The 11,903-nt window shown below is 33.5% G+C and overlaps 2 protein-coding genes across 2 annotated transcripts; both read right to left on the bottom strand.

Annotated features, from left to right (window-relative positions):
- Positions 1-3: 3 nt before the first annotated feature.
- Positions 4-1,731, bottom strand: LOC145317967 (uncharacterized). The gene is made up of 3 exons (XM_080159258.1): positions 1,518-1,731; positions 941-1,189; positions 4-327 (listed from the first exon to the last, which is right to left on the bottom strand). Exons 1-3 carry the CDS (start codon positions 1,699-1,701, stop codon positions 38-40), a joined length of 723 nt encoding a protein of 240 aa, XP_080015384.1. The 5' UTR covers positions 1,702-1,731; the 3' UTR covers positions 4-37.
- A 304-nt stretch (positions 1,732-2,035) lies between these two features.
- Positions 2,036-10,933, bottom strand: LOC145317966 (uncharacterized). Its single transcript, XM_080159257.1, has 8 exons — positions 9,994-10,933; positions 7,747-7,805; positions 7,191-7,276; positions 5,623-5,824; positions 5,358-5,409; positions 4,229-4,250; positions 2,925-3,084; positions 2,036-2,725 (listed from the first exon to the last, which is right to left on the bottom strand). Exons 1-8 carry the CDS (start codon positions 10,103-10,105, stop codon positions 2,051-2,053), a joined length of 1,368 nt encoding a protein of 455 aa, XP_080015383.1. The 5' UTR covers positions 10,106-10,933; the 3' UTR covers positions 2,036-2,050.
- Positions 10,934-11,903: the final 970 nt, after the last annotated feature.

The following is an 11,903-nucleotide window of genomic DNA, read 5'->3' as shown; positions in this document are numbered from 1 at the left end:
GTATAAAAAGTATGATACAACTGTTAAAAACTAAAATTCATGCCTCGTCGTATAGGTCACTGTTGGATAAGCGATGGACAAAGAAGCAGTTGATACTCTCAGCATATACAACTTGGCCAGCAAATGGCTCCGGAACCTGTGGCTGAACAGCTACTTTAGCATCACCAGTGACTTTCTTGACATCCTGTACAGCGTTAACAACCTTGGCATTAGCATCAGCTGTCAGTGCACTAGTTACTTGATTGAGATTTTTAGGAGTTTGCTGAAATCTTACGTTCTTAGCTTTAAATTGGTTGACACCACTCTCTTCTACGGTCTCGTTAGCATCTAAATTAATAATAAATATACAGGATGGTGCTTTTTAATGGAAATAAAAGAATTACTTATTAATCAATATATTATTACTTGGATGATGCAACATATTATCGTTTACTCTGATAGTGATGCTAGCAGCTGGCTAAAATAGGAGTCCCCCTCATTCACACAATTTAACCAATCCCCTCCCCTATTACTGGATGTACGAACTGACCAATAAATGATGTTCACATTAGCAAACTAAATTGACGACAAATATTCCCTGTCAATATATCCACGTATGTCCGTTTGCTTAGTTAAAACACAATTTATCCTTTGCAGATATTATTTTCTTCATTAGTTAGGGAAGTTTCATATCAGGAAAGAAATACTTCATCTATTACTTTAGGTAAAACCAATGCTCGCTGCATTATAAATAATCTCTTCAGAGTTTTATTTCATTAAATATAAGCAAAATAACTAAAAATAGAAAACCAACGATCGCAGTATATTAAATAGTCTCTTCAAAGTTTTATTTCATTTAATATAAGCAAAAATAACTAAATAGAAAGGAATCAAGAAAGACCTGCTAGTACAGCTATGCTATATAGAACCTACTTTGGCTGTTAAGAATATTATAATATACCTGTAGATCCGGTTGGTTTGTTTAGAACAGCGTTTCCATTAACTTTAGGAGTGGTTATTTGAGCAGGCATCTTATCCTCATTAACCCTCTGAATTCTGTGGCTGCTAGACAGCCTATTCTGGACGCTGCTGGTCACGGCCGGCTTTGCAGTGTTAACAACCTCTCTTGCCGACTTGGCATCAACAACCGGCTTGTTTGTGACAGACTGCTGTTCAGGTTTCTTGATTGGAGTAGGTTTCGAGGGACCTCCTACGTTTGATACATTATTTTAAATATCAAAGAAAAATGATTTAATATTGAATGATTAATTTTGTGGGCGAGTCTGTCTAAAGGGAAGTAGCAATTAATAAATAAATAGCTAGATCTCTAAGTCGATAAATGCCAACGATAAGAAAGTTTAAACAAGCACGTATCGGTTATTTTTATAAGTTCGCATTAAATACAATTTTTTAAGTCTAAGAATCATATTAATATGTCTCAACAGCTTTATATAATCTTTCAGATAGCTGGACAAAGGGAAGCTTTGTAGCATATTTATAGAGCCATTGTTAAAAATTATGTATCATTCCTGGTGTGCCTTTGATTATCATCTCCACAACATTGTCATGTGAGTCATCCTTAAAAATAACTCTGCCATTTCTTAGGACAGAGCAGACAAATTTCTTATTATCGTCGACCAAATACTTTCTGACTTCATCCACGATTTTGGCATCATTTCTATCGATGTTTTCAGCTGTATCTAGGGAAACTGCTTCAGCCATTGGTTCGAGATCTGATGTTACAAGTCAATAAGCATAAATATTTGCTCTTTAAATCAGGACTAGGTATAACTAACAGAGAGAAAAATATTTGGTAATTTCAGGGGGAGGGGGTTGAGTGGGCGCTATCTCAATATATATCAAGACTAATCCCCAAAAATCAGCAGAAATCGCGAAATAAATTTTATTAACTTAGCTGGTTACAGCTCGGTTTAAATACTCACTGAGGTTTTTTTACAAGACCCAACTTAATACCAATCATCGTGTAATCAAAAGGATGATTATCTAATTCTATGGGAAGTCAAGACACAGTGCAATGCACAATATTATGATTTTACTAAATCTGGCTCAGTTATAAAATAGGTGGTGGATATGGTGAAATAATAATGAAACTCATCGACTTTCCTTTCAAAGGTCCCTTCAGGACATAAAGCTGCTTTTTGTCGACAACTTTTTCATAGCCCTGGTCAATGAAGTTCACTTTAAATTTGAACTTTTCCACAGAAGAGAGAACCTCAACACGATACGCGAGGTCGCTGTCTTTAGCAACACAGCGAAACCCAACTCTTGGTAGCTTCAACTCATCCTTTACATCCACCAGTTTCGCCGTAACGTCTTCGAACAGCGGCACCTTGCTTGCTCTCATAATTAAGATCTTGTCCAATGAGACAACCTCCAGCACGTGACAATCTTCTTCAGATGAAACATTCGAGCGCTCTTTCTTGTTAATAATCGGAGTTGGTGCGGGTTCATGACTGTTATATGCCTCATACTTGATATGCTGCAAAGGTTTCTGTTGATGCGTCTCCTGTGCAGGCATTCCCAGCTTTCCAAGTAGCAGTTTCGACTTCAGATCTCCTTCCTTCTCCTTGATAATATCCACAGCAAGTCTGCCTGATTCTAGAAATCCAATGATACGGACCCTCAAAAATTGAGCGCCATTTCGCAGGAAGTCCTTTGAAATGTTGATTGCAGCCTGGTTCCAGTTGGCTGCATTGTCTGCTGGAATTACTCCAGCTAAGCTCACCTGACAAAGAAAATTACAGTCAAAGGAATTGAGAATTATTTTGTAGAAGAGGCTTTTATCACATTATTAAGTCTGGGGGTGGGTAGAGGCGCCGCTAGTCATATATAAAACGGCAAATTCTACATTTGACTGTGTAATGAGTATTTAACAGGAAGCTGCGTTTAGTTTAGAACGAAAGATTTCAAAACGAAGACCTTACCTGGATGGCACAAGCTGGAAACTTTGCAATATCGCTAGCAACCAATCCTATCTCTTTCTCTGGGCTAGTGATCTGATGGCCCGAGTCTGGCAGGTACACAGACAAATATCCAGTGTCCAGTCTCTCCAGAACTATACCTCGCATCCAAGTTCCTTTGTCCCTGTTATCATAAAAATCATAATATGCTACGTACAATAGTAGTATGATTATACAAGATAATACTTGAGTAAATAGTAACGTGTTACCTTGTTATACGTTTTAAACTTGACCATAATGTGCCATGTTGTTAAGAATTCTACATAATGTTTGTGCAACAACAGTTTAACTTCTTGCTCTGGGTGTTCGAGGTGTAACAAAATTTGTAGCAAAGCTAATATCCAAATTAAATATCTAGTGATAGGATAAGGGCGGAGTCAAAGAACTAATTTAATCTACGAAAGGGGACTATCCACGAACGAGAGCAAGTGATTATGAGCACCTCCCCCCCCCCCCCCCCCATATTTTATTAGTGAATATACTAGGGTTATGATTAATATCGTTATATCAATTTTTGAAACATAAGTTTTACCATGGTTTTTTATGAAAAAAGCTTCAAAATGTTAGGAATTTTTTACTATATGTTATCGAATGTTTTGTTGAGTTCAAACTGCTGTGACACAAAAGTAAACTTTGAAAAGTATTGATTTGGATTGAATGGATGGTAATTTTGTTAACAGTTTTATTAGTGTACTTTCGTAATTTACAGCATTTGTATATGTTTTGGCGTGTTATTTTATTTGAAACGTTAAACTCAACAAAACATTTGATGATATTTCATAAAAATTTTAAGTTTAATGCAGGGGTGTATATTCTGCACAAGATTTATTTTTTTTCCCCTGCTACAAATTTTTTTATTTTTTTTCCCCCCTAGTTTTTTTTTCACCAAGTAGGGGGGAAAATGGAAAAATATTTAAAGAACTCTATATTTTATTTATTTTATCCCTCCTACCACACATTTTTTTAGTTTTTTTCACCAAGGAGGGGGGTGAAATGAAAAAATGTTTTCAGTTTTCTTAATTTTTTCATTTTTTTTTCCCTCAAACCACTTATTTTTTATTCCCCCCCCCCCCCCTGAGCAGGGGATCCCATGTAGAATATACACCCCTGGTTTAATGCATAGAAAATTATGGTGAAACTTATTTTTTAAAATTGATAAAACGATATTAAACATAACCCTAGTATACTCACCATTTAGATTCAATGCTGGTAGCGTAGGTGCTTAAAATCACTTGCACTCGTTCGTGGATAATAATAATAAATCTTACCTGGCAGCAATCATATCACCTGTACAGGGAAAGAAATAAATACACGATTTTTATGGCTTTGATAACGGTTAAAATAAAGTATATTCTAAATAAGGTTAAAGGCTATTATCAAGTCTTACTGTACATTAGACCGAATCAAAAAAAAAAAAAATTGGCGCGCAATTCTAACCCATTTCTTTTATGATATAATGACAACTGATACCAAAAAAGTGTTCTGGTAGCTTTTTTTTCAGCAATGTGTCAATTTCGATTTTCATGATAAAGGGGAAGGGTCCCCCCTAGGGGAAAATTTTTGTTTTCTATCAAAGCATGGCTTTATTTCTTCCTGAATTCGTCTCGAAGAGTAGATTAAGGATTAAAAAACGGTTTTTAAAATTAAAACTATTGACCCTGGCAAAAGATATCCTTAAATAACTGTCAAAATCAGCGGATTTTGCTAAAATGGCCAAAATTGTCAATCTTTTGAGGATAACTTTTGCCAGGGTCAATATTTTAAAAAATCGTTTATTGATCCGTAATTTACTCTTCAATACGCATTCAGGAAGGTATATAAAGCTATGGTTTGAAAGAAAATTAAATTTCTCCCCCAGGGGGGACCCTTCCCCTTTATTATGAAAATCGAAATTGACATATTGCTGAAAAAAAGCTACCAGAACACTTTTTATGGTATCAATGGTCATTATATCATAAAAGGAATGGGTTGGAATAGCGTGCCCATTGAATTTTTTTAAGTGGTAATTCTGAGTCGGTGTACTGTACATATTATGTTATCGATCATCGCTTTAACGGCAAACATAAATTTTTTTTCACGATAAGGCATCAATTTCATAAAAAAATGGCTAAGTTGTAAGTAATGCTGGTCTAACCGTCCAAAGAGGTACCAAGGAATCTTAGGTTTAGTCATTGGCAGGTTTCAGACCATATGACAAGGGGTTGGAGTGGGAGGGAATCGCCCTGGCCCCTACAAATAAAGATTATCCAAATAAATTGACAGTTATTTTTATCTTTTAAATCATTCGTAGAACATAATCAGTAATACGTTGCCATACAAGATTTTTCAGTATGGCTGAGAACCGGAATCAAGCAGATGTTTCGAAGCCATACTGGAAAAGAATTTATTTCGTCCCTGGACACAGCTGCCAGTCGGGAGATATTTTCGCAGGCTCAGAATTGTTCAACTCCTAATGAAAAATAGTAGGTAATGAATAAAAAGATAAAGAAGAAAGCGTCGTTCAAATGAATACAGGATTGTACTCACGATAAAATGCATAGCGAACTATAAAAATGTAACAGGGACAGAACAAAGACTTGGTCATTTTATTAGGAGTCACGGAAGGATAATTTCACAAACCCTATTTAAAGAGTAGCTGCGCTAATAAAGAGTTAATATTTACATTTACGATTCTCTGATAACAGCCAGAACTAACATCCAGGCGCACAACCAATGAACTTGGGGAATCGACTCTTGTTACGGCCAGAACAGTGTAGGTGACGCCAGGGCTCAGCAGGGGTTGTGGCAGACTCTTGCTAGTAATGGCAGCTGGCACACTGAACACTTCCACTTTCTTCCACACGGAAGTTGGTTCTAAATCCTCCCTGAAAAATAAAAGAGTAAAAGTACTCTATAATAGCTAAGTATCGCATCGTATCACCTTTTCGCAGATATAAAACTCGCAAAACTAATATTAATTTCAGGATTTTTTTTGAAGTCGAGGAAAATTGTTCGTAATACGATGCTAAACATGATCTTTAAGATTAGCTAGTTCTTTTTTCATGATGATAACAGCACCTTACAGTAGTTTTCCAAAGCTTTTTTGTTAAGGGGGGGGGGGGGGTTAATGCAACCATCTCGTAATCAGTGAGCAAATGACACTTAGAATTCGAATTTCGATCTGAACTTTAGCATGAGTAATCCTTGGTAGGTCTATTTTCCCTAAATCGAACAAAAAGTTGGAAAAGTAACGGCTAGCGGCTCAGCCGTTCAGCCGTTTTTTGCCTATTTTCAGGGTAAATCCATCATCAATTACGTAGGAATCAACTTTTTAAAACATATTTTTGGTTTAATTCATGTTAAATGATAGCAATAACAAATTTTAAAACTTCTAGTACCAACAGCTACCGTCTAGAACCGTTTGATAGCGTTTTGGAGTAGAAAAGAGTATTATGTTGAGAGAGGTTTCGTGACTAATTTGCAATATAGATATCAAACAAATGGCAAAACAGATGAGCCGCCAGCCGTTAGCCGTTACTTTTCCAACTTTTTGTTCGATTTAGGGAAAATAGATCTACCAAGGATTACTCATTCAAAATTATAGATGGAAATTCGAATTCTAAGTGCCATTTGCTCACTGATTACGAGATGGTTGCATTAACCCCCCCCCCCCCTTTAAAAACTATTTTTTTCCTGAACCTAATAAATTGAAAATCCTGTATTACGAGTTTATTAAGTATCTGACAAGGGAGGGGGACTAAACATAACGATCTCACTAGTAGCTAGATGGATTAGGCTCTGCTGAGAGAATTTGGCTGCTAGTCATTTGAGGTTTTAGGCTATTTTCTTTTTTTTTTAAGTCCCGATTATGTAAATTACATCATGAACTTAATTGTTTTAGTCATGAAAATCAGATATAATTATGTATTATAATTATTTGTGTGATCGTCATTTCAAGTTTTAGCAGTCGGAAACACATAGTTAAATATATAAACAGTGCAATTACCTATGTGTTCTTCACTTTAATAATATTAGTTATTTTGGACACTTTGAACTTCACAAAGCATTTAATAGTTTATTGATACTGGACACAAGGCCATGGTAGACCGTAACTTTTTTCATTTTGAATTGCCCTATTTTAGTCTTAAAGAAAAAGAATATCAACCCCTAAAAAATGCTCAACAACAATGCTAGGTGTTGAACATCACTTGCTCTTATTCGTACTTAGTCCCCTTTTAAATATTAACCAACCTTGATTCTGTTGGTGGGTAGGTTGAAATATCAAATTTCAATGGTGGGATTTTGTCCAATTCTTTCAGTGCCCGCAGTGCCTCATTCTACAATAATAAAATATTACACATTATGTCTGTATGTCGGCAAAGATCTCAACAGCAGATTTTTACGGAAATTTATGTTGTTCCATAACAGGTTTAAGGCTATTTGGCTGGCATGAAGATTCAAGAACGGTTCGAAACCCCCAAAATATGAAAGCAATCGATTTGAATTGTTTTAAGAGAGAGGTAGGTTTCTGGTAAAATCCGTAAAGGTTATGTGTTTTAAGTTAAAAACAGTAGTAGAACGATAAAAATTTATTTTAACTTTAAAAAAAATTGTCTATAGTTCTTTTCAATAAGAAATACATATATTTAATGAATATTATCGCTCTACTACTATTTTTAAGCCTTAAAACACACACCTTTACGGAGTTTACCAGAAACCTACATCTCCCTTTATAAGGATCAGTCGAATCCCATTTAAGGTCTTTCTACCTAGGATTCTTATTATTCGTCAAGTTTATAATACTAACCTTTTTAGAGAAGATGATGAGGCAGTATTTAATCTTTGTCTTTGCATCATTGCACTCGTCTGTTAAAAGAAAAAAAAAACATTGTTATTAGTGATTTCAGGTTATCAGAAGGTAAAATAAAGTTTAGAACCAAAATGTATTCAAAGACGAAACTAATCGACATTTTTGATAAACAAAATAATTTAAGTAGAATAGTATGACAAGGAAATTTACGTTGCTGTCAATATCCCTGTCCTTTATTGGTCAATTATTTCTTCCAGTAGGAGAGTAGGGGATGGGGTAAAGGAAGGGGAAGGTAGAGTCGTTATCATAGCCCACTGCGTGTTTTACTTAACTAAGAGGACCCTAGGATCTGGTTAAGATACATTCACTATTAAATTCAATGAGATTATACTACATCGGGCCATTTTATATTCACAAACTAATGTGAAATATCATTAAAATTCGTGCTGCAAAGAAAACATTTAAGAATTCATGCACAATAGAACCTAGGACTAAAATGTGTATCTTCGCAAAACAAGAACGCATCGTATTGTAGACACCTTTCCAAGGATAGTAAAATGAAAAACATCTTTGTTAAAAATAATAAAATCCATAGAGAAAATAATAAAAGAGAGAAATCGAGGTATTTGAAGGACTAAAATAGGCAGTGGGCCTAGAGGCCTATATTGAGCAATTGCCGCGCTGAATTTTTAATGTTATTCCACCACTTTTCAAAATGGGAATATCTTTAAATTAAATATAATTTCAAGACAATGATAGTTGCTGTTTGAAGCATAAATCTAATTTTTATAGGATGATATATAAATATTTTGAATTATCATCCATTCTGATGAAACCTTATGAAAGAATATAAAATTATCATTTTTAATTTTTCATGACTTTGCTACTGACTTTAATCATAACACTCATTATTAGCTTATAAGATTTATATTGCAGTCTATCTAACTTATATTTTTTAATAAATAAACGTTTTTACAAATTTAATATGAACATTTGATTGTAAATTATAATAATCAGTTTTTCAGTGCCATCTAGCTTTGGATATAGAACTTGAATATCAAAGCGTTCATCAATTTTTATTTTGCCTGTATTTTTCTTGCTTTGGATTTTTGTCACTAAAGGGCCAAACCCTGAGGGGTAAATAACATCACTTGAAAATGTTAAAAATATTGTAAAAACGAGTATTGTCTGAGAAAGAACATAGATAGCATTACAGATTATTCACTTATTTAGATTATTCAGTTATGAAATTTTTTATTTAATATTTAGCCTTAGTTTTAATGTATGTCTTTGAAGTAGACAACTAGCGAACCTGGTGGCTGAGAGCTAAACTATTAATTTTTTATTAGTAAACATTTAAAAGTTTTATCATGTTAATTAGATTTAAATATTACATTTAGGCTAATTTGAAAAAAAAATAATTTTTGATCATAAAAGGTGAACCCTCCTATTTTTAAACTAGGCGAAACATACTTTTCTGCTGCACTAAGACCGCCCGCGGCTGTTTGTTTTTTAAGATTCTAAATCAAATTGTATTTTAAATATTTTCTTTAATTTTTTTAAAGCATAATAAATTACAGAAAAATAATAATAATTAATAAGATAAATTTTTTTTTTTTTTTTTTACATGTATAGAATAGGTTATGATTAAGATGCAAAAAGCCGCGGACGGTTTAGATAAATAGCAGACAAATTATTTTAGTAGGGGGGAAGTAATATTTTACAATGAAATTGGGGTGAGTATTCATCCTCTTATCCTTTTTCCTTATGATAAAATCCGATACGATGCATGATTTTTCAGCCTTACTCAGAGCAGGATCTAAACCCACGGATATTAATCGTTTTCATAACCTATTTTTTTTCAGTCGATAATCTGCAATTAACATCTTTAAGTAAGTTTGACTTTAACAAAGCATTTGTCACGTAGACTATTAATTCGTGCTAAATTAAAATGTACCAAACAAGGATGACAACATCTAAAGTAGCGAAGCTCTAAAATGAAATGGAAGGATTTTATTACACAGACAATGAACCTATTTCACAATGAGTTAAAATCGGCATGTTATAAATGTACTAGAGATGCTACGCTTCCTATATCGTACCTAACTGTTCAATTCAAGGAATCATCATGCCAAAATTGAATTCGATAAGACAATTATAACATGTCTAAATTAACGAAAAGAGGTAACAATTATGAACGTACCGACCCTAATTATAGAAAAGCTCTATTTCCAACAGACAAACCTAGATGAATTCCGACGATATCTCCATAGATATTGAATAGAGCGGCGATACAATCATCCTTCATGTTGGCCGGGACATTATTCACCAGCAGGGCACAACTCTCACCTCCCATTGTCAAATCTCGAGTTAATACGTAATAAGGAATTATAAAATAATAGTTATTTATAGTATTAAAGACAGCTTTCCGCGGATATCAACAATGGAAATCTTGATACTTCAACGGGTATTGATTAAAAGATTTATAACTAGATGTTCGTGGAAAATCTGTAATACGAAGCTCTTTTTCAGAATAGCTGAAAACCGGTTCTAATCCAGCGGATATTAATCGATATTAAAGCCATGCCGGAATATTATCTACAACTTAAGTTAAATAAGCACAGCGCAACTAGTTTGTAGGTTTTTTTACACGATGGGAAAGGGGGGGTGCAAAATTAGCCTAAAACCACCCAAAAACTCGGGTATCGTGATGGAAACTGACAAAAAAAAGTTATACTAATCGTTAAAAAATAATCCTTTCGATATTCAAATATGACTATTAAAAAGAAAGAAAAAAACAGTAAAATCACCAAAATGACTTGTTAGTTGAGAAGCTTCTCTTCTAAAAATAAGTTGCAATCGTCTAAAGTTGTTTTATTAGGTAAAATCGTAACAAAAAATCTTCGTAATTTACGTCGATCTACGGATATTCTGACGATGTAACCCTTAACCTATTAAAATCATGGCAAGTTTTAAAATTATAAGGTACTTTTGACATGCAAAACCATACAGCAACAATACGGACTGACCCATTTTAATAATGCTGTCGATTTAACCATATTCATTTAAAACAAAGGGCAATTAATTTGTTCTATGACTCGTCATTTAAAAATCTGTTATTAGAAATATCTTTAACAAGTTGGATATGGCTGATATTCGTGGTTTGTTGACCATGGCATTTAGAAGGGGACTGAACAATCACACGTGCATGGCTAATCTTTTAGAAATGAATGTTTCGTCTTTAGCGGAAACGGAATTGGTTGCGAAGATAAAATGCCGCGCGATAAGCGATGCCAACTTTTTATGATAAGTTTTTTAATTGGCAAAAGTCCCTATTCTCCCACCTTTTCCTGATATTGTCGATAAAGTGCAATTACACAAGGGGATCAGGGAGGTCCCCTGAATGCTATTTGGACCTCCTACAATCAATTTTAACACTTTATTACAAGGGATAGGTTTGATAAAGTGTTTAGGAATCTAATTCACAACTTAAAGTGATTGAGAATCTAATTCAAAACTTAACAGTGGTTTAGAAGGGGTTAATATAAGCAGTATTGAAAAGCATTTTTCTAGATAAGCCTCCTAATTTGATTTTTATGAAAAAAATGAAATTTTTTTTTTTTGACTATTTCTCTTTATTTTTTTTTGTCAATAAAACTGCTGTTGTAGAAACCATTTGGTATTATTTGGGCTTTCTTTTAAGATATTGAAATAATGTGATATCATTAAATCTTGCATAAGAGATAGTTTTTTAGTGATTCTTTATTGCACTAAATATTATTTGTCAAATTTGTCAGAGTTGTCAAATTATGAAGGATTGAGTTAAGATTAAATTACATTTAAATTTTTTCACACAAAATATGTACTTAGACAAGAGAATTGCAATTACCATTAAAGTATTTATCTTTAATCCCTTTTATTTTCAGTGCCTTTGAAAAAAGAAGTTGTTAATTCTGCAATCAGCTGTTATGTCAAATGAAGTTTGAAATGTTTTTTTTTGTCATAAAATTTTTTTTAAAAATGAAAATTTTTATCAATTTAAATTTTTTAAATAACTTAACTTTATATTTAAAGTTCAAGAGCTTTATTTTCAACATCTATAAATGTAAAAAAAATATGATTACTGTTATGATCATAAAGAAATATCAAATATT

The sequence above is a fragment of the Acartia tonsa genome, chromosome 4, assembly GCF_053477335.1.
Source record: "Acartia tonsa isolate MP-2025a chromosome 4, ASM5347733v1, whole genome shotgun sequence".
Classification (NCBI taxonomy): Eukaryota; Metazoa; Arthropoda; class Copepoda; order Calanoida; family Acartiidae; genus Acartia; species Acartia tonsa.
This window is presented reverse-complemented; position numbering and strand designations above follow the sequence as displayed.

Coding starts and splice junctions, on each gene's coding strand:
- LOC145317966 (XM_080159257.1), bottom strand. CDS start 10,105: ATGGGAGGTGAGAGTTGTGCCCTGCTGGTGAATAATGTCCCGGCCAAC. Junction 7,806..9,993: donor TATCGTCGGAATTCATCTAG/GTTTGTCTGTTG, acceptor TTCTTTTAACAG/ACGAGTGCAATGATGCAAAG. Junction 7,277..7,746: donor TCATCATCTTCTCTAAAAAG/GTTAGTATTATA, acceptor TTATTATTGTAG/AATGAGGCACTGCGGGCACT.
- LOC145317967 (XM_080159258.1), bottom strand. CDS start 1,701: ATGGCTGAAGCAGTTTCCCTAGATACAGCTGAAAACATCGATAGAAAT. Junction 1,190..1,517: donor TGTGGAGATGATAATCAAAG/GCACACCAGGAA, acceptor TATCAAACGTAG/GAGGTCCCTCGAAACCTACT. Junction 328..940: donor CAAACCAACCGGATCTACAG/GTATATTATAAT, acceptor TTATTAATTTAG/ATGCTAACGAGACCGTAGAA.